Below are 20010 nucleotides of genomic sequence, written 5' to 3' on the forward strand. Positions count from 1 at the left end.
TTGACACTCAACGCAATGAAATCTAGTCGTGACTCTCAAGTTTGTACTGCAAGAATGGAGCTATAGTTTAAGTTCCCATCAACCTCCTATCAGACATCCACACCTTCCTGCTTTCTCAGCAAGGGCAGCTTTTGTCCTCTCTTGTTATATTCTTCCCTCTGTCACCACCATGCTCATCTTTGCTGGGGGAACAGATCTACACAAACAAACAGGATTTGTATGTGACTCACACCCTGTCAACCCTGTAGTCTGCAACTCCTGTCCTCTGCTTGGTTGACCAGAAAGCTGCTAAGGACCTGATCAAACCCACCAAACTCAACAAGAAGCCTCCTGTTGTTTCGCTCAAGGCTTGGTATCGTTGGGGTTCCTACCTGGTCTGTAGCTTTTTCCTGGGAGAGCAGAAACACAACGGAGTGTGTAATGATGGTATTGATGCCAAAGAACAAGTTGACACAGACATAAACGATGAAGGCCATTCCAGTCTCCTTGAAGACTCCAGCCAGCAAGTACATCCATGAAAATGTTGCATACCTATAAATCCCCAACAGCATAAAGAGCAATTGAACAGTAACTCAAAGAGTAATTGAAAACCAATAACTAAAGTCCTCAGACAACTTAACAGTTCTGTCCTGGCAAATGACTAGATTCCAATAGTACAGGAACTTAATGGAGGACAAATGGCTTGATATCAGTTAGAACTGAGAGAAGTTCATGATACGCAGCCCTGACTGAAAGCAGATAGGCTGGGCCTGGAGGACTTAAAGTCAGGGAAACAATTTTGCTAAGTTTTCCAGAATTTTCCTGGGTTTTTTTGTTGGTTTTTTTTTCGGTTGGTTTGTTTTCCCCTTGTTGCATCTCAAAAGTTCACAACAGTTCAGTAAATATCTGCTTACAGCCTGAGCTGTCACTGTGAGCTGGAATGTTTTGTATCCTCACAAAGGTCTTGCAGGCACGACAGCAGCTTAGCTCACTCTGTTCCTGGAAGGAGTCACCTCTTGCTAAGTTGGCACTGAAGAAGAAAGCCCGCTCATTCCTCTGTTGGATCCCAAATCACAGCCTGCAATATCCAGTTCCTCACTCTGATATTTAAATTGCTTCACACTTACCCAAAGAGTAGCAACAGAAGAAATACTGCCAGTAAGTTATTGTTGTTGCAGAATGCTGGTATCTGGAAGGATGAAATAACTCCTATGGAGAGTCCAATAGGGATCATAAAAAGTACCTGCAGAAAGATATTACAAATATGTTATTAGGACAATAATTCTTCAGAATTTTTCTAGAATGATACAGAAGCAGTAAAAACTGAATTGGGTCCTACTGGTGTAGCTAAAGGAAACTAAATACAGGTAAGTGTCTCAGTCTTATTCAGGAAGTCTTGCATTTGAAGCCTATTTGAATAGGCTGAATTTTGTTTAAAAAAACAAAAGAAAAAATAATAATAAGGAGAGGGAAAAAAAAGAGGGAAAACAGACCTAAATGGAAAAATACCCTTTGGGTTTTCTGTTAGCCTTGCAGACAGGCCAGTTCATTGCTCTCTGTAAATCCAGTCTCCCCAGAGTTGAGTCAAGCTATAGACCTACCATGTGTCTGCCTCAAGAGGTTCCTCCTTTTCTCAGCTTTGGGATTTAACAGAATATCCTGGTGGGGATTCACTGAGAAATATCAAGTTGCTGAGAGTGCTGGATTAGTTTCAGCCTGCTGAATACTGATTGTGGCAAGGGCTCCGGGGATTCTTCCACAGGCTGATTTACAAATATGCAGTGCTGGAGCAAGGTTTGGATCAGGGAAGCAGAAACACAACCTGTCCCATTCTCCAGCCCCCTTGTCATGACTCAAGGAGGCCGTGCCAAGCCAGACTGTGGCCATGGCTGACAGACCCCAGGGATTTCAGCCCTTAGCTCTGGCTGCATCAGAGAGGGGCTGGCCACTCAGATACACTTGCAGAATTCCTATTTTCAGAAATGGATGCTGTCGCTGGGATTTTAGCAGAACAGAACTGCACTGATGGAAACTCATAGGGTATGTGGAGCTGATCACCATCACAGCACAGATGGCAGTGCCAAAGCTCGCGAGCAGAAATAGTCCTGCACTTGCAGATCTCTAGCTTCGTGAGGGTTTGACACCCTCTTTGGCACCAAAGATAGTTCTTAAGACACAAAGCACTTCAGTCTACAGATACTGTGTGTGTGATGCTTTCCAGCAGTGCTATTAACCCTCTTTGCCACAAGGAGACTAAAATTCAGAGTACAAGGGCATGTCTATGCCGCATGATGCAGTACAGCGCTGAGGAGCTCAGCTATCTCTAGGAACGTGGTAGTAAATCTATACAGCACAGTGCAGCACTCTAGAAAGCGACCTGCTCATTCCCTGGAAGGCACAGAGCTACACGAGTATCCTTCCTGGCTTAAAAACATTTACAATTGATAGAGCATTCAACTAAGCAATGCATTTTGCCAAGTAGAGGACTGTCAGCTGTGAGATGTCTGCTAATGTCATTCCCCATGGTCGCAGGGTTTCCAAAACGGCTCCAGTTTCAAGCCCCAAATCTTTACCCCAGATGCATAAAACCCACCTGACAACTCACGCAGTCCTGCAAGCTAACAAAAAAACTGCTTGCTGCTTGCATGATAAAGTCGAAATCAAGCCCTGGCCTGTTCTGTGCTGCTCTCATATAAATGTGCTGAGTGTTTTGCATACACTCAGGAGAGAAGGAATGCCTTTGCTTAGCAAAATCCAGTGTTGCGGTTCACATTTAATCATCTTCAGTGCCTCTGAGAACAATTACTACATAACACTCTTGGTAGTGATAATATTAATAAGCCTAGTCAACCAACTTTAAATAAAGAACTTTTTCCCCCTCCTGCTGCTGAATGCCACTCTGGATGCATTTAAGAGTTTGAATTATTTACCAGATCATAAACGAAGTTTGTCACCCAGTAGCTTGTCATCCCAATGCCTGAAATATGCTGCAGTTGCTTGGCTTTGGTTTGATGTTCTTTTACTACGTAGAGCACGAAGCTTGCCGTTGTGATGGAGTAGCCAACCAGAACAGACATTGAAACTATGATATCAAGTAAGCTGTTGAGCCTGGGGAGAAAGTAGAGAAAGATATACATGGTGAGTCGAGGCGGTCGGCTTCCCTTGTTGAGTTGGTTAGAGCTTAGAAGCATAAAGGACCTGAATCTGTTCCAGTGTCCTTTGTTGGTTATTATGCCTAGGAAAAAAGTCACCCCCAGATTCATGAAGGATCCCACAAAAAACACCCTAAAAAGAAACATCCTGTGGCATACAGAGTGCCGCTCATGCATAAAGGCAAGGAAGGCAAGATGAGAGCAGTTTTCACATTTGGAGGGAGGTATTTAGTAATTTAGGCTGCTTAGTGGTTTCCAGGAAGCAGGCTTGCTTCTTTTGAAGCTGAACAATTCAGGCATCAGCCGAATGAATCTTCTTACATTACTTGTTCTTGACTCTGTCCTCCAGGATATGGGTGAGCTGATAAGAAAATACCTACAAAACCAAAAAGAAAATAAATGTTAAAAGTAGCTGGCTTAAAGTTTCTTTCCTCAGTTCTTGAGGTTGACAGTAATACAGAAGACTGAATAGAGAAGAAACACAGACCAAATCTCTTTTTGCTCTATCACTGCAGTGCGACCTTGGGCAGGATTTTGAGAGGCTCCATCTTCCTATGATTCCACTTTGATGCTCAGCAGCTATGAAATTCAAACCCTAGGCCTTGCTTCTGCACCTGCCCAACTTTAAGGGCTATATATCATTCACTTCAGCAAGAATGCTTCGACAGTGAGGAGAACAATTTTGTCTTATGCAGCTGGAACAAACCAAGAAAAACAGTTTGTCCAAAGGAACTAGTGGCAATTGCTTTCTTCAGTGCCCATAAAAACTATTACAGGGAGGAAGCTGGGGGGCCCTGCTGGGACAGTTCCAACCTCCAGCGAAGTCCAGAGCCTCGGTCACACTTGGGAAAGGGTTTAAGATAAATTTTATGCCTAAAAATGAGGTTCTCCATCTGGATTTAGGCACCTAAATAAATTCCTCAGTTCTCAGGGGGTGCTGGGGAACCTCAAGCTGCTATAAAATCCAAAAAATGATTTGCTAGGACATAGCAACTCTGAAATTTAAACTCTCCTGGTGGCTGACTTTTGGCACCTGCACAAGGAAGGAGTATTTGGGATTGTTTTCCCTAAAACAGAACGCTCTGGCACGAGGGCCAGCAAAGAGCAGACTGCAGTTGTAGCCGACCAGGTGCCAAACCAAGCAAATAGATTCGAAAGGGAAGATTCCTTAGGAAATACATTGCACAGAGGAAAAAATCCTCAGCCTTGTCATCAGTGAGCAAAATGGAATTAAAATCTGAGGCTGCTGATAGAGCCCCACAAACAGCCAGGAAATGTTTTCCTTCTCTAAAAGAGGGAGAAAGAAAGATACCGTCTGTCTAATCTGCTAATGCTTCACTATAAAGCCATTTTCCTGTGCTGAAGCTTAGGCTAGAAGTCAGAATTTCCATTTCAATGCTTACTCTTTTTTTGTTGGTTGGGATTGAGAGAAGAGAAAGCACAATATACGAAAGTCAAAAGCTATTATGACTTGCTTAGTGACAGGGTAAAAAGCTCTTTATGTGTTTTTTTTCTTTTTTAAAGATATGCTAAGTCAAATGTACTGAAGCAGGACTGGCACCTCTTTCAAACTGCTGAAATGACAACACGCTTTTATCTGGCCTTTTCAGTGCTTCTTAAACTGTCATTTATTTGTCACAACAACAAATAGATTTAGCTGCCAGGGACATACCACGCAGACCGTCTGTTCAATTGTATTTCAAACTGGATTTACACTACCCCAGGGGAGCTATCCTCATCCATTCATTTTATTTCCCCCATTCTATGAATTGGATCATTAGTGGGAAGTGGAGAATTATCTGCCTGGTCGTTTACTACTAAGCATTTCATTCAGAAAAGAAAAAAACAACCAACCAAACCAACACGCATACACAGCACGACAGATGGAATAAAAACTGCTGCTGTTCTTTCCCGTTGAAAATTGCTGTTTTGCTGGTACCAAACTTTCCCTGTGAAAACTTTCTGACTGTTCACATAAGCTTTGCTCCCACTACTGCATGCGCTGGGAATTCAGAGGTGGGGTGAGCATCGCTGCTTAATAATTCAGCTGCTTTGGGATGCTCCTGCTGCTGGAAGCTCCTGTCTCTGCACGCTGGCAGGGACTGCAGCTTTGCCACTGCATACAGACAAGCTTGAACCTCCTGACCTCGAGAGCACCCTGTGAGTCTCAAAGGCACCAGCCTTTATTCATAGGATGGTTGTGGAGCCAAGGTGCTGCTTTTGCTTGTTGTGAGGGGAGCTGCAGTGCATCAATACGCGGAGGTGGGGAGAGAGATGCACTGCTTGGACTTGTAATCAGCATTCTGCTGCGTCTTGAATTCGTGGCACAGCACTCAAAGCTTCAGCAGATGCCTTTTCCATTGTAGTTAAATTCAGATCACTGAGGAATAATACTTTTATGAGCAAAGAGACACTCAGCTATCTCACTGCCACCTGGAACATCCCAGGTGAGGGGGCTTGGCATGGCCACAGTATGGCTGGAAGGGCAGCATCTGTCGCAGAAAATCAGGGGGGCATTCTGCAAACAATCTGAGGGAGCCTTTCTATGCATAAATAAGAGGCACCCATCAAAAGTACCACAACGAGAAGCAATAAATCAAATAGCAACTGTTGACATTTTTTGGATGAAGCGAGCGTTCTACACAGGAGCAGGGGTCTTCCCTCTCCAGCTCCCTAGGGTCTTTGACAAAGACAAATGAAAGAAGTGATTTATTCATGTTTCTCAGTGCTGTTTTTAAAGGAATCTGCATAATTTGGAGTTTTAAAAAACGACCCCACTGAAGCCCCCCCCAGTAGGGAGAAATTACCTGTTCATGTGAAGGGACACCTACCATATCTGGAACTCTCATTTTTTGGCAGATTAGCTCGAAGAATGAAGTTGTTCAAGCTGTTCAGATAGGCTGGAAGGCTGTGATAACCTTCGGGATTATACCACACCTGCACACGACAGAGAAATTGAAACAAATTGGGAGATAAATTGTGACTGATAACATTTTGGTTTGTTCTTCTTGCACAAATGAATCAGCCCATAGCTGTTATCTCAAGACATAAGCTCTACGAGCTAAAGTCCCATGATTAAACCACATCAGGTAACAAATGAGTATAAAAGCACATTTCATTTAAAACATTAGCAGTCCCATCAGCTTCATTTGCCTTCTGAGGGAGAGGAAAAAGAACTAACTGGATATGTGATATAAAACCACAGATATGTGGTTTCTTTTCTATCAAACATCAGCTTCCCTTGAAAGCAAGTGGGACCAGATTGTTTTAGGGCAGAAAACACTGCTCTTCTCATTCAGCAACAGCCCTTCCTATAGTCATGATCACTTTTTGCCAAAACCACAATAAACTGCAAGGACTGAGGGTCTTGCAGACCAGAGGAGATGCACTTTGTGGGGATTTACCCTCTTTAAGAACCACTTGCAGCACCCGGATTAGAGGCGTAAATTACTTCTAAAGCACAAAAGGCTTAGGCTATTAAGATTACAGGCTTCAATACAGCTCACAGCACCCACCTTTGTATATCCCCAAGTTCTACATGCTCAGTGACTTTATTCTTCTTACCCTAGCAGAGCAAGTACTGCTAAAGAAAGAGGGGGAAGAGGGGCTGGAAGTCAGCCTTGCTTCCAGCACTACCAAAGTTTCAGGTTTCTAACCTGACACGTGATTAGCAAATAGCAAGAGCTTTCAGATCTAGAATTGAAGGGGTGAAAACAATTGAAAATTGATTACATGAGCTCTGAGCATCAGCAAAACAATAAGCAATGATTCCTGTAATTCCCTTTGACTGGGAACACCTCTGAGAACAGCACTGCTTTTGCAGGAACACTTTCCTGGTAAGCTAAGTTTAGCATAGAAACAACAGGAACTCATCTGCAATTCTCTCCTACCTCAGATTTCAGCCTTGGCACCTTTAACGCTGATGTGTTACAACATTTTCACTGAGCAGAAACAGAGAAATGGGTAAATCAGAATGTACAAGCCAGCCCTAGCAAAGCTACATACATTCTCCCATGAGATAAAGGTGCCACGAACCAATCTTTTCACATGTGGGTAATAAAATTATGACAGCAGAAAAATTGTTTCCTATCCGCAAGAGAAGTCAGACCAATAAAGAAGAACGGGAAGAGGAGAGAAAATGAACTGAAAGTCATCTCTCCCACGCCAAGCTGCAAGATTTCAGATGTTTTCCCTCTCTCTTCTAAAACATCCCCAAACTCAACATCACTCCAGTGGAAGTGAGTTACCTTAGTCAGTGTTCTGCTGGGGGGCACTGGCTTGATATCAAACTGGAGATCTCTCGTCAAAGGCATCCCAAAACTCCAGCCACCATACCTGAATGAAAAACCCAGAAGGAAATGCACTGTTACGTTCACCCAGAAGCTGTAACAGCGTGGCTGGTGTATGTTAGCATGGGCTCCTCAGAGGCATACATGCACTGCATGTCACCATAGTCTCAACTGTAGACTGCCTTGAAAGAGAAGAACTTATCACGCTACATGGCGTGAGATATGCCAAGCCAATACTGCTGCAGGAGCCCATATCTGGAGAAAACAAGGGAAACAAACTCAGCAGTGTTATCACAAAACTGCCTCAATTTGAGAAGTATTTTGGAGATGCTTACTTACCACACTGAAACAAGATGATTGCTTCTTTTCCAGAAGATGAGCAGCTCAGGTTAAATCAATGGACAGGTGTACGTATTCCTTGACAACCTCAATGGCAGGCTATTTTTGCCCTACAACATGCTGTGCAGCTGCATTGCAGGCTCCAGACACAATAACAGTTCCAACAGCCCCATTGTGCAAGAAAACACTTCAATTCTAACCTCCGTCCAACACGGGCATTTGTTTAAGTGAAGTGCACACCAAGACTCTCCAGACAATTAAACCTGGAGGAGAATCTCTCCCCAGGGTTTTTTACTTCATGACAGGCTGTGTCAGATTTTCCTCTTCAGAAACATTTCTGAGCCAGACAAAAGCCCATCTACAGCCCCAGCCACCAGCTCATTGGGTGACTGACATGTTACCCCAGGTGCTCTCTGCTATGATCAAGCAGAGCACTTAGACAAAACCTTTAACTCTATGCTTCTAGTGCATTTTACCTCCTTCCCTAGATTCGCAGAAGCTATCAGCAAAGCGGTCCTGCTAAGCCTTGCCTACACCATCCCCTCTTTAAGGACAGGGATATAAGTCTAAAAGGATGCTCGTAGTGCAGTTAAGAGAAAGAATGGAGATGCATGCCATACCGTTTCTGCAGGAAGTCTTTGGTGGTTGCCAGAATGTAGCTCTCCACGTTGTGCCCCGTAACGTTATAAAGCATTCGTGTAGAGAAGGTCCTTCTGTGAGGGGGGGTATAGTTCTTCTGTGGGCACGTCTGAGAGGAGACAAGGGAACAAAGACATCAGTGATTGTGCTTTATCTGTAAAGCTCACACAGCAGGACAGGGCTGAGAGCTGACAACGGTGACATTCCGGTCCTGGGACCAGTGCTTACAGAAACCACAGGGCCAAGACACACAGCATCCAACCCAGCGTGCTGTTCTCGGTGTATTTAGAGAGGTGCTTCAAAACAACCTTTGCTTCAGTCTACACTTCAGATTCACTGACATTAGCGAGACCTTGAAATGTGCTTCATGCTAGGCAGGAAGATTTTTCCTGAATTAACTCTGATCCCTTTTAGCAGAGCTGCAGTGACTGCACTGACAACGGCAGAAGGCAAAACAGCTCACGGAGCACAAAACTCCACGGTGGCCTCAAACTCTCACCTTGCATTTCACAGCAGCTACGCTTTACATTTTAACTTTACTGTCAGTCATTGGGAATATTTTTCAAAGCTTCAGAGAAACCTTGGATTAGTCCCGAATATATAATTTAACACACTGAGGGTCAAAATTGCATTGACTGCTTCATAAGGTTGAAACGTCCTCCACTGGACAGCATGCTGGCTGCTTCCTTCAGCTCATCCATAACAAAAATCCTGGCCTCCCCTATTGTGTATCTGTTCAAAACTCTACATCAGAATACACAAAACAGCTGCCTTCATGCTGAGGAACACCTGCCTGTGCCTGCTAGAGGTGAGAATCAGCTTTGAACATTACCCTGACTTAAGAGAGAATTGATGCCAGTACTTCTAACGATGTGAAATTAAGTACATGCCCAGTAAAGTGCATAAAATGGCTGTGCTTGAAGAAATGTCTAGGAACTTCTGACTAAGTACATGCTTTATCTTACAAACAGTATCATGCTGTGCCTGGAGTTTGGTTTCTTTCTGGAATAAAGCTGAAGACAGGTGAACAACACTGCGGGGAGGAGAGATCAACCTAAACTGGACACATTAAGTTCTAACTTTTTTTGGTCAGAATCTGCCTTTCCCCCCTATGCATCTAAAGACATGGAGCTCAGCAGGACCCATATCTGGTCCTGTATGTCTACAGCAAGGCAAATAACTAATATTGTTAATCACCACTATTCATAACGTGGAATGGTGCAAAAGCAGATGGATCCAGTAGACTTTGCATACAGTTAAATTCTAGCAGTAATAGCTGTGCTTTCATATAATGACAGTGCTGAATAAAATGCAATTTTCCTCTTGAATATACACTCACCTCTGCTAAGTGGGACAATCATACAACATTCAAAAACACCATTAAGTCTTTTCCTACAGAGGTGAGCAAGGCAGATATATGAGCATGCAAATCTTCTGAGGTTACTGTTTCCTTTCCTGTCCCCAAGCTGATGCACTCTGTCATTATCCAAAGTACAAAATCAACACGACCAGAAAGGGACAGATGGGATTTTGAATACCAAGTTCCCACAGATCCCCCATTCACAACCTGCTGGTTTCCCACCAAACTCCCTCTCTTTTGGGTTTATTCCAATTACCTGGATGCCATCGGTGCAGTTGCAGGCAGAATACTTTGTTGAGGGGTCTCCAGTGGTGATCCATGGGCCAAGCATGTCTTCATTTAAACACTGCCTGAAAACGAACACATTCTCCTCTGAGGGTCTCTATAGCCAGAAGTGCATATGCTACTAAGATGGCAGTAAGAGGCTTCAGCAGAAAAGGAAACCTCCTTTTGCCTGCTCTGGAAATACCTGTCCTCCCACCGATTTGGTGGAGAACCCTCAGCACAGTTCCCCTTGCCTGGATTCATCCAGCTGATTAGAAAGAACCCAGACACTGCTTTCATTCCCGCAGCGGTTGGCCAAAGCCCAAATCATCTTCCAATACAGAAATAGGGGATGCACCTAGAAAGTGCTGCAGTGGGCCATACTGACAGCAGCCTCTACAAATACTCAGCATAAACATTTGCATGCTGATGTGAGGCACATTGGAGTACATAACCTGCCCTGGATTGTGTTACTACTGAAAATTCATCCTCAGAGCCCCAAACAGTCCAGTCCTCATAGGACAGCTTTGACTTATGAATAATAGCTATGCTGAGAATGTAGCCATGAGCAGAGCAAGCTTGCACCAGCCTGCCAAAGGCTGCTTAGATATCTGTAGCGTGCTTAAAGAATCTGTAAGTCAGTCTGGAAAGAGGCAAGAAACATTTTTCTTCCGGCATCTACGTATGAAAATTCTGCAGACAATCAAGGATGGAAAGAGGTCTGGTGGCTAATGGAGTTACATCAATTCTCTTGCAGACTCAGGATTTAAATGGGAAATAAAAAGACAAGAAGTACTTACGAATTGCTTTCATTCATGCATGTGTTATCTGTCCCAGGGAAAGAAAGCATCGAAGCAACTAAAGCATTTGTTGTTTCATTGAAATTCCTACAATTTAACAAACAAAAAAAAAACAAAAAGGAAAATGTTCAGGGTATTTCCATCACCACTGAGCAGAGGAAAGATGAAAGAAATGGGATTTATTTAGGATGCTAAATAAATGTCCTGGTGCTAGCCCTGCAAACTGCTTCAGTCCACGCAGCACATGAGGGCAGACACACAGGTTTAAAAGAGCTGCTCATTGCCTATAGTTGCACACCTACCCCTGTGACTCACTGCCTCCAGATCAAAGCAACATACAGAGAAACTTCTGAACAATCAAAAACTCTGTTTCCATGGAAAAAGGATCCACAGACATTTCCAGACATGACTCCTCATCTCAATCAGTTCTGACACCAGTGAAGTCCATTCGCTTTAGGTCATTCAGGAAAATGCATTTGTCTCCCCTGCAGTGATCTACCAGGAGAAGCAGGGAGCCTTAGGAACAGAGGACTCAGAGACACGTGGCTCATCCACCCATCCAGCAGTACTGAAGCAGAAAGGCACGAGCAGTCCCAGGAAAGAACATCTGACAGCAGACGGGGTGATTTGTAACGACATTAGAGATGGATTTCATATTGCTTGCTAAAAAACCACTGGAAAAATGCAGTTTACCTCATGAAACCAGAATGATACAGACTGTATTCATTATGGTAACCAGATATTTAAGCACAATTAAATCAGTAAGTGGTGATGTGTTAATCATGCCCTTCAGTTCACTGCATGCCTTGGACTAGTGAGTCCTGGACAGGACAGCAGCACATCTTCCTGTACTGACAGAGAAGCAATCAGACAGTTCACAGGATAGATGGAACTTGATCCTATAGCTGCAGTGCTGGACCCAACTAATGCTGCACCTCCATTTCAGATTGGGGAAGACTGAACACTTTTTAAAAACCATTTTGAGGCAGGATGGATGTCACAGGGACAGATGGCTCCAATGGCAAACACAACAAAGAGTATTTCTCACATATTTCACAATTAATTCCAGCTTACAGATTGTTTTTCTAAAGCTTTCTGATTGCTGGTGTGAGCCGAGCCATCTCTCCAAGAGACACCCCTAGGAAGAGGATTTTATCACTGCGTTGTCTGCACAACACCTTTCTGCTGTATCTGCTGAGGAACAATCCTGACAGTAAGAACTGGGCCTTGATGGGTTGAAGGCTGAAAAGGAACACCACTCACCCAAAGAAGTCTGCCTGATCTGATGTGCCATACAGAGAAGGGGAAAGAATCAGCTCCGGGTATTCGGTCTCCTTAGTCCTCAGCGTTCCAAGTCCCATTGCTGCCATCACAAAGAGGACTGGGAGGATGACCTGAGCAATGAAGCCTCGCACATCGCGCCGGGTATGGTGGAATCTCTTAATGAATAAAGCTGATGTCTTCTTAAGCAGCAATGGTAAACCCTGCAGGCTCTTAGATCTGATCAGGAGCTGATCTGGGTACAAAAGAACACATTTTGCCACGGATCAGTATTCATGAAATGCAGAGAACTGACGCTCACTGGAACTTGGGAGTTACTTTGGCTGCCTGTTCTCCTTTTCAGATGGAAAAATCAAAACTAGTAAGCTGGACTGTACCCCATTTGGACAGAAGTCAGGTTTTGGCTCAAGTAATGACACATAACACCAGTTTTTTGCTTGATTTCAAATGCACACACGTAGCATGCACATTTTGACATCTTGCAAGACAAAAGGAGACTTCCAGATACAAGAAGTTATCTGCTCCCTCCCTACTCAGCTACAACTTTTGTATTTGCAAACTGAAAATTCTTATCATTCAGAAAGGACGTCCCAAGGCAAATCAATAAGGGAATTCATTAGGGAACAAGAAAACAAGGCATCTAAACTAATCAATCACATGCATAGACAAGGTTGCAGCATGAAAAAAGCAGAGCTGAACCCTATGCAACCTATTCCTCTTTATGAAATATTAACCTGTATAATACAACAAAAGGCAAATCATCTTCAGTGCTTTTGTTAGGGGTATCAAAATACTTTTCTATGCATCTGTTACCTCTTTACGGATTTGCCCATTTACAGTGCAGGTCAGCTTTGAGAAGTGAGTACAGAAATACTTCTGCGTTGTCCCTTAGCAGCTTCCTTAACTATAAATGATATATCCATAAGCAAAAAACACCTCCAGTTTGTCAGAAGGGATGTTTCGGATGTTTTTGGGACCATGCCACCTTGGGCAGCTCTCAAACCCTCAACACACAGACACTGTTGATTCTCTTCTGAAGGTAAATCTATCCCAATGTGTGGCCCTTTTTGCTGTGTGGCTTATACTGCAGTCGCTGGGACAGAACAAAAAGCAGTGGGGAGGATGGAGCTCAGAGCTGTGCTGCTTTTCCCACAAAGTTTCTCTCAAATTCTACTAATTGCGTAGAAATAATTCTCTGCATCAATTACAGCAATTGCTTTCAGAGCCATACATTTGCTACTTCACCCACACACTGTATTTGATTAGATTAAAACTGGAATCAATTTAAAGGGAGGCGGATGCAAACAAAACCCCTCTGTAATTTGTTCTGTGATTCAGACATTCCAAACCAGTGGATCTAGACAACCGTAGAGTGCTGAGCTTCTAGGGAATCAGTGGCTTTGTGTTTCTGGTTGGGTGAAGTGTGTTTTTAAACCAGAAAGAGTCCATCTGTCACTGTTTGCATTCTCTGACAAATCTGGATTAAAACCTGGAGGTAATTTAGTACCATCTCTCTCTGTGAAAGTATCCGTGCTCACAGACATTTCGTCCCCGCCGTTTTGGCCACTGGCTCCAGGCCCTTGCTGGGATAGTCCTGCATCTTCTTGTGGGTCCTTCCCCAGCTCTTTTGTCAGATTGAGAAATACCTACAGAACAAGAAAACACACAGGGAAACTGGCCAAAAATACTCAGTACTCCAACATCTCATTCTCTAAGTAAAATGCTGAGAGGTGAGACGGTGGTATGCTTTGTGCACTACCAGATGCATAAATTCATGCATACATCTACACCTTCCCACATTCATAACTACAGAACAATGAGTAACAAAACCAATTTCTTCCCTTCCCTGTTACTCCTACATCCAAAACCTGCCACCACCTACCTCTTCCACAGTTGTGTTTGAAATCCCATAGCATCCAAGGTGGAGATCACTCAAGCTGGTATCGAGGGCTCTGAGAAGTGCCTGGTAAGCCCCCGAGACTGTGGACTTGAAGGGGGGGAGCACATACACAAGCTCTCCACCAATATCCTCCTTGAGATAAGCCTCTGGGAGGTGGGACTGAATCAGGGAGGTCACTGCTGCGGTGTCACACTCCTCTATCGCATTCTGAAAAAGGAGGAAAGCACTCTGTGTTCAACCAGAAGCTGCTGCTGTCAAAATTCCTGCTGCAGGGTTCAGCTCGGATCATGTCCTGATGGTGGGTGCTCTCAGCACAGACATGCAGCATTTCATTTTTAAAACCAAAAGGAGATGAACCCGGGTTTCCAGCATTTGAACAAGACTTGGGAGATGTGGCACAGACTCCCTGCCCCTTGTTGTACTCAGGAGGAGCTCTGGGCACTTTTTGGACTATGTTGAGCCCAGCTTGGTCCATCCACGCCTTACTGCTCAGACATAGCGGGCGTAGGACAGATGGACCACTTTGCACCAGCTAGAGTGTTTACAGTGAAACAGAAAAAGTCCAGCCACATGGGAGAATTCACACCTGAACTTGCCTGCCAGCACAAAAACAATTGTTTTCCCTGTGAAGTAAAGGGCTTGCACAAGGATCTCCTTTCATTTTCTCCATAGACGCTGCCAGTAATTTGGATGAGGAGCTGATCTTTTATGGTATTCATGTGTTATTCAGCGTGCTGGCCTGCCAACAGCACTGTAATAAATGCTTTAAGATCAGAGTTCTGCCCTCCCTGCAAAGAGCAGAACATTTTGCCTCAGGTCAGGTACTATCAATGGATCTGACAACTCTGAACTTCAGAACTCACACTGGATCCAGCCTTGCCTTTAACTATCAAGGAGGCCCTGTTCTCCAACAGAGCAGAGAGATGAATTTCCTGCTTCTGAGAGCCCCAGAGGCAGGTCTGATGGCCTCCCTGGGGACTGGCTTGGAGAGTGTCCCTCTGCTTCAAGGAAGATGCTCTGTTAGTATCTCTTCCCTGAGAAGCAGCATGCTCATATGCAGATCCTCCGTAGATCTTTGGTGCCCCTCTGCATCAAACACAACCACTTTGGGACTGCTACCATTCTCAGCTCCTGCCAACAGATGTGCACAATGGACATGAAAACAAGCTAGGGTCCAGCAGGGAAGGAAGGGAGGATGAAGAGGACTTCACCTGGGTCACAGAAGGCTCAGATTCATACCTCTGCTTATCTTTGGATAGCAGAGCTACCCAACACGTCCTACTTTCAAACTAGAAATTAGATTGGAATAGAAATTAGATTGGAATAACTATTTCATGGCAGAGATTTAAGACTGATAAGAACCTTTTGCAATGGACTTCATTTCTGTTGGATTACTATGACTCCCTTTCTTCCTTGCTTCCAAATGATTTATTTTCCCACCCAAGATGCCTATCATAAAAGCATACATTTAACTTCAGATGAGGCTGGAGATTTAGGACCAACTCTGACACGAACCTTCTTTTTTGTGAGCGTTAGGTGATATCCATCACCAAAAGTTTCCTTGAGGTAGAATGGAGACCCACAGCATTTGAGCCCTCCGTGCTCTAGGAAGGCAATTCGGTCGCTCAGTACTTCTGCTTCATCTAAGTGATGCGTAGAGAGAATGATGGTTCTGCCTGGAAAAGAAGAAGCTGCTGTCAACCCACACAGAACAAACATACAGGATTACAAGAGATAGGTGAAAGCTGCATTGAATGATGTAGAGTTTCAGGTGAAAATCAGCTGCACTTTTATGGAATTAATAATAATTAGATGAAAAGTATCATTACTGAGGAGCTGAAAAATATTATTGTAAAATGTGCATTAAGGTAAAGATACTTATCAAATGACATTGTGAATTTACAAGAAGAATGAAGAATGAATTTAGAGGATCTACAAGGTGTTTCCAGTCCCCCACAACTGGTTCTCGATGCTCTCCAAAACTCACAGCTCAAAACCACTCCATATCACAGAATGGCCAGGGTTGGAAGGGACCTCAAGCATCATGAATTTCCAACCCCCCTGACACATGCAGGGCCACCAACCTCCCCATTTAATACTGGACCAGGCTGCCCAGGGCCCCATCCAACCTGGCCTTGAACTCTTCCAGGGATGGGGTATCAACACATCTAGGGATGGGACACCATAATTTCAGGACACAAAGCATCTCTGCCTCTGGGCAGCTCATCTCATCACAGTACCTTTTTTATTCTTGGAGATAATTTCCCAAATACTCCTACGAGAGCACGGATCCACCCCTGTTGTTGGTTCATCCAGGATCACTACCCTTGATCCACCCAGCAGAGCAATAGCTATAGACAGCTTTCTCTTCATCCCACCAGAAAGGGAGCCAGCCAGCTTATGACGATGGCTGTAGAGTCCAGTCTCCTTCAAAGTCCTTCAAAACAAAGAAAAAACAATCTCCAAATGTTGCCCTTCAGGCAACTTTTAAAAGCAGAATATTTGAAAATATCCCAAAAGCATAACTGCAAATGAAGAACTGCTCAAGTACAGACTGCTCTACTGAATGGTCAGAGTGCACTGAGATGATTCATCCTGTAGGTAGCTCAGCCACTGAGATTTTAATTTAAAAAAAAATCTTTCTTTAGGACATTTTCAAAGTTTCCATCTGACAAGTTAAGGTTAAAGGCTCAACCTCATCAACAGAGATCACCAAAATCCAAATTCTCTGGGATGTTTTGGCTGTTTCACTTCTTTGCAGAACCAGTAAAGCTGGCATCATCTTCTAACTGGTTGATCAAATCTCTTTTTGGGGAAAACTGTAAAGAAGCAAGGATAAGACCCTTAGGCGTCTCCAAAGAACTGCCACAGAAGCTTGTAAACTCCTGGAGAAGAAATGTTGTTTTCTTACAGCCACAGATTTCAGCACTCGGTGTTCTCCTCCAGTCAGATCAAGGCATTTATTTGAACTCTAGGCTGGGTTTGCAACAATGCTCAAAACCATTCATTTGAGCTTTGCAGTGGTACTACTACTACTCTCTCTTCTCCCACCCTGCTGTTTTCATACCTCTTAACTTCTTGGTAGAGCTCCTCTTTACTCCAGAGAGGGACTTTGATGTACCCATAGAGCAGCAGGTGCTCCTTCGTGGTGAGGTAGTTGAAGAGCACGTTGTGCTGCATACAGATACCCATGTTCTTCCTGATAACTTCCTGATCAGTCTTGATGTCTTTGCCATAGACAACGATAGTGCCTGATGATGTAGGGAACAGCCCGGTCAAAATAGATCTGAAAGGGAAAAATAAGTAGAAAAGGCAGTTAAAAACAAAAAAAGAGAAAGCCCTAAGTACTTTTTCTCCACTCTCCTGTAGTCATCATTACTTGCCAAGCTTCCTTCCACCACTAGCACACTCCTTGCAGCCAGAAAACACTGAACACAGCTTCTTCTACAGTCTCTCCATGTTTTGGTGGAGCAGTGCCCAATTAACATCAAAGAGCATCCTCCTTCCCCCTGTCTGTGGGATTGTGAGGGCTAGTACCAAGCTCACACGCTGAGCTCTGGCTACTTTTCACATACACTTTTATCTTCCTTAGGGAGGTCTCTCCCTCCCTAAGTCAGACCACTGCATGTTCCTTTACATCAATACTCACGAACGCCCTTCACTTCCAATTGAATCACTGGGAATTCACAGAATGCAGTTACTCTTCTTCTTTGGGGTTTGTCTGCAGTATCCAGACGGTCTCATACTGCTAGCCACTTCAGAGATTGAAAACCACATCTTCATCATGCTAACCACATCACAGCACAGAAACCTGATTTCACTGCCATTATGAAGAAGCAATGGGGGAGGATATCCTGACAAGGCACCTCAGCGAGGGCAGCAATTTTGTCTAGTTCAAGCTAATTATTACCCACCAAGTAGTACCTAACAGACCTGAGTCAAACACCTTCTACGTGGAATGACTACCTGCACAATATAGGCTGGTTTTAGAGCTGTCCTGCAAGGGAGTAAAAGGAGAAGATGCACCTCAGACTGCCCTTCACCATCCCTGAGTTGCACTCTCTCCTGGGACTTTCAACTCTCATTAAAAAGGAAAGGAGAAGTACCTTGTGACCTTACTCAGGATTTGAAGCCTGCACTAAGTTTCAAGAAGCTATTATATTTTTCTGTACATCACCTTTGCCTACACTTACTATGAGGACATGACATGAATTTATAATAAGCTGAAATGAAGCACACATCTGTCTTGTCTTACTGTTTTTGGCTCTTCTGGGGCTTCTATTTATCACCTTAATGTTGCTTTCAGAGTGATGCATACATAGATATCAGTAGAGAAATCAAGTTCCACAGGTTATCCAGTGATGTTATCCAACACCTTAAACTATAATTTATAAATGGCAATGCTGGAAAGGCTGGAAGGCCAGAGCATTAACCTACTGCAATTCCAGCCCAGCCAACACACGAGTCTGTACAGTTGAAATATACCTTTATTAGGCTTTCTCACTAATATTAATATCACTTCAAATTTGGCAGGTGCACAGGCTACCCACATCTTTCAGAGCAACCCAGCCCCAGGCACCAAAGCCTCGTGGAACAAAGTGCTGGAACAATTGCTCTGCTGCGTATTACAGGGATCCTACCAGACTATTCCTAAGCAGAAAAGGACCTTCAGTTCTAGTGGATGAAGGGACTGCTGAGGTCATCTAAGAGTAAGATGAAACTACAAGAGAGATCTGTCCTAATAAAGCATTTCATTCAGCTTCCCAATGCTGAAAAGCCCCACTTGCTCTCATATCCACCCAGCTGAGCCCAACGGTACAAAACAATCCCAGCTTTAAAGGACACATACATGGTTGTCGTTTTCCCAGCTCCATTGTGCCCCAGCAGGGAAGTTATATTCCCTTCATAGAAGTTGAGGCTTAAGTTGTCCACCGCAGCTTTGGATCCATAAACTTTTGTGATGCCATGGAGGGAGACTCCCAGGGTGAGATCAGTGGGTTCTGGCTCCAGGTGAGGCGGGGGGGCACCTTCAAAACCCAAGGGAAGGGTTAGATGACAGTTACCTTTTTTCAGGTCAGAGATAAGCAGGGCTTTTGATGGCATACAATATAGCAGAAGCAGTTGACTTTCGATGAGGAACGCAGGGAACATTTCATAGGATCTGAGACATTTTGAGCTCTCCCACATTTCTCCTTTTCACTCCTGCAACTTCTTATAATTTCTGACAAGAAGCATTAATCTCTCTCTTCTGAAAAGATCTTACATTTAGATGTTTCAGAGCTCCTAACTTCATCTACACTAAACAAGTATATGAAATTAGAGGAAATACAGCAAAGCTATTGAGTTACTTTCTGTTAGGAAGAACTGGAAAGTTTGTATGCGTGATCTCATAATATTTTATAGGCTAAATATTTACAGAAATGGACAAAGCAGCAGACATTCCTCTTGCCAAGGGGAATTCTGTATTTGCTTTCACAAACAAAAATGTATTTCTACACAGAGCATTGTAGGGTGAGGTATATGAACCCAAGGTATCCTCTCAACTACAGCATACACACCTATGCATGTGAATGTTAGTACTGGATTTCCACATCGAATTGGAAGAAAAAACAATTTAAAAGCCAAATCTCCGTTTGGGTAAGTAATAATTTTCAGTTTTTCCTGTGCTACAAAGTAAGGATTAACACAAAATTGTGCTTTCTGAGCATGGTGCCCTTCTCAAATTTGGCTTTATTTACTTAAAACATATGTCAGTATCCACATACATATCTGATTGCTGGGGCTGGCTTCTTTCCTTAACACAAGCTTGCTGAAGATGAAGCCTCTTTGTTTCTCACTCCAGAAAGGGAGCCAGTTGTATTCAAGCCAGTAAGATGGAAGCAGTGGGAAATACCAGGGAGCAGCCATGCCGTATCTTCCTGCAGGAAGAAGAGGAAGCTCATTCAGGCATCTGTTTCTGCAAGAAGCACCACTATTGGACTACACTCCAAACAACAGAAACGAACTC

General features: G+C 43.7%; 1 protein-coding gene across 1 annotated transcript in view; it reads right to left on the minus strand.

Moving 5' to 3' along the window:
- Positions 1-20010, minus strand: part of ABCA12 (ATP binding cassette subfamily A member 12) — a gene marked incomplete at both ends in the record, with an annotated part of 79859 nt that overhangs the window by 9278 nt on the left and 50571 nt on the right. Inside the window, 17 exons of the mRNA XM_079538998.1 lie at positions 372-531; positions 1107-1222; positions 2910-3087; positions 3453-3507; positions 5963-6068; positions 7379-7466; positions 8380-8507; positions 10015-10108; positions 10823-10909; positions 12086-12338; positions 13611-13749; positions 13986-14210; positions 15519-15679; positions 16244-16440; positions 17071-17289; positions 18853-19030; positions 19769-19921. Coding sequence (XP_079395124.1) covers positions 372-531; positions 1107-1222; positions 2910-3087; positions 3453-3507; positions 5963-6068; positions 7379-7466; positions 8380-8507; positions 10015-10108; positions 10823-10909; positions 12086-12338; positions 13611-13749; positions 13986-14210; positions 15519-15679; positions 16244-16440; positions 17071-17289; positions 18853-19030; positions 19769-19921 — 2537 coding nt within the window. The remainder of the gene's footprint in view (positions 1-371; positions 532-1106; positions 1223-2909; positions 3088-3452; positions 3508-5962; positions 6069-7378; positions 7467-8379; positions 8508-10014; positions 10109-10822; positions 10910-12085; positions 12339-13610; positions 13750-13985; positions 14211-15518; positions 15680-16243; positions 16441-17070; positions 17290-18852; positions 19031-19768; positions 19922-20010) is intronic.

Source organism: Tetrao urogallus, assembly GCF_951394365.1.
Source record: "Tetrao urogallus genome assembly, chromosome: 8".
NCBI classification, from domain to species: domain Eukaryota; kingdom Metazoa; phylum Chordata; class Aves; order Galliformes; family Phasianidae; genus Tetrao; species Tetrao urogallus.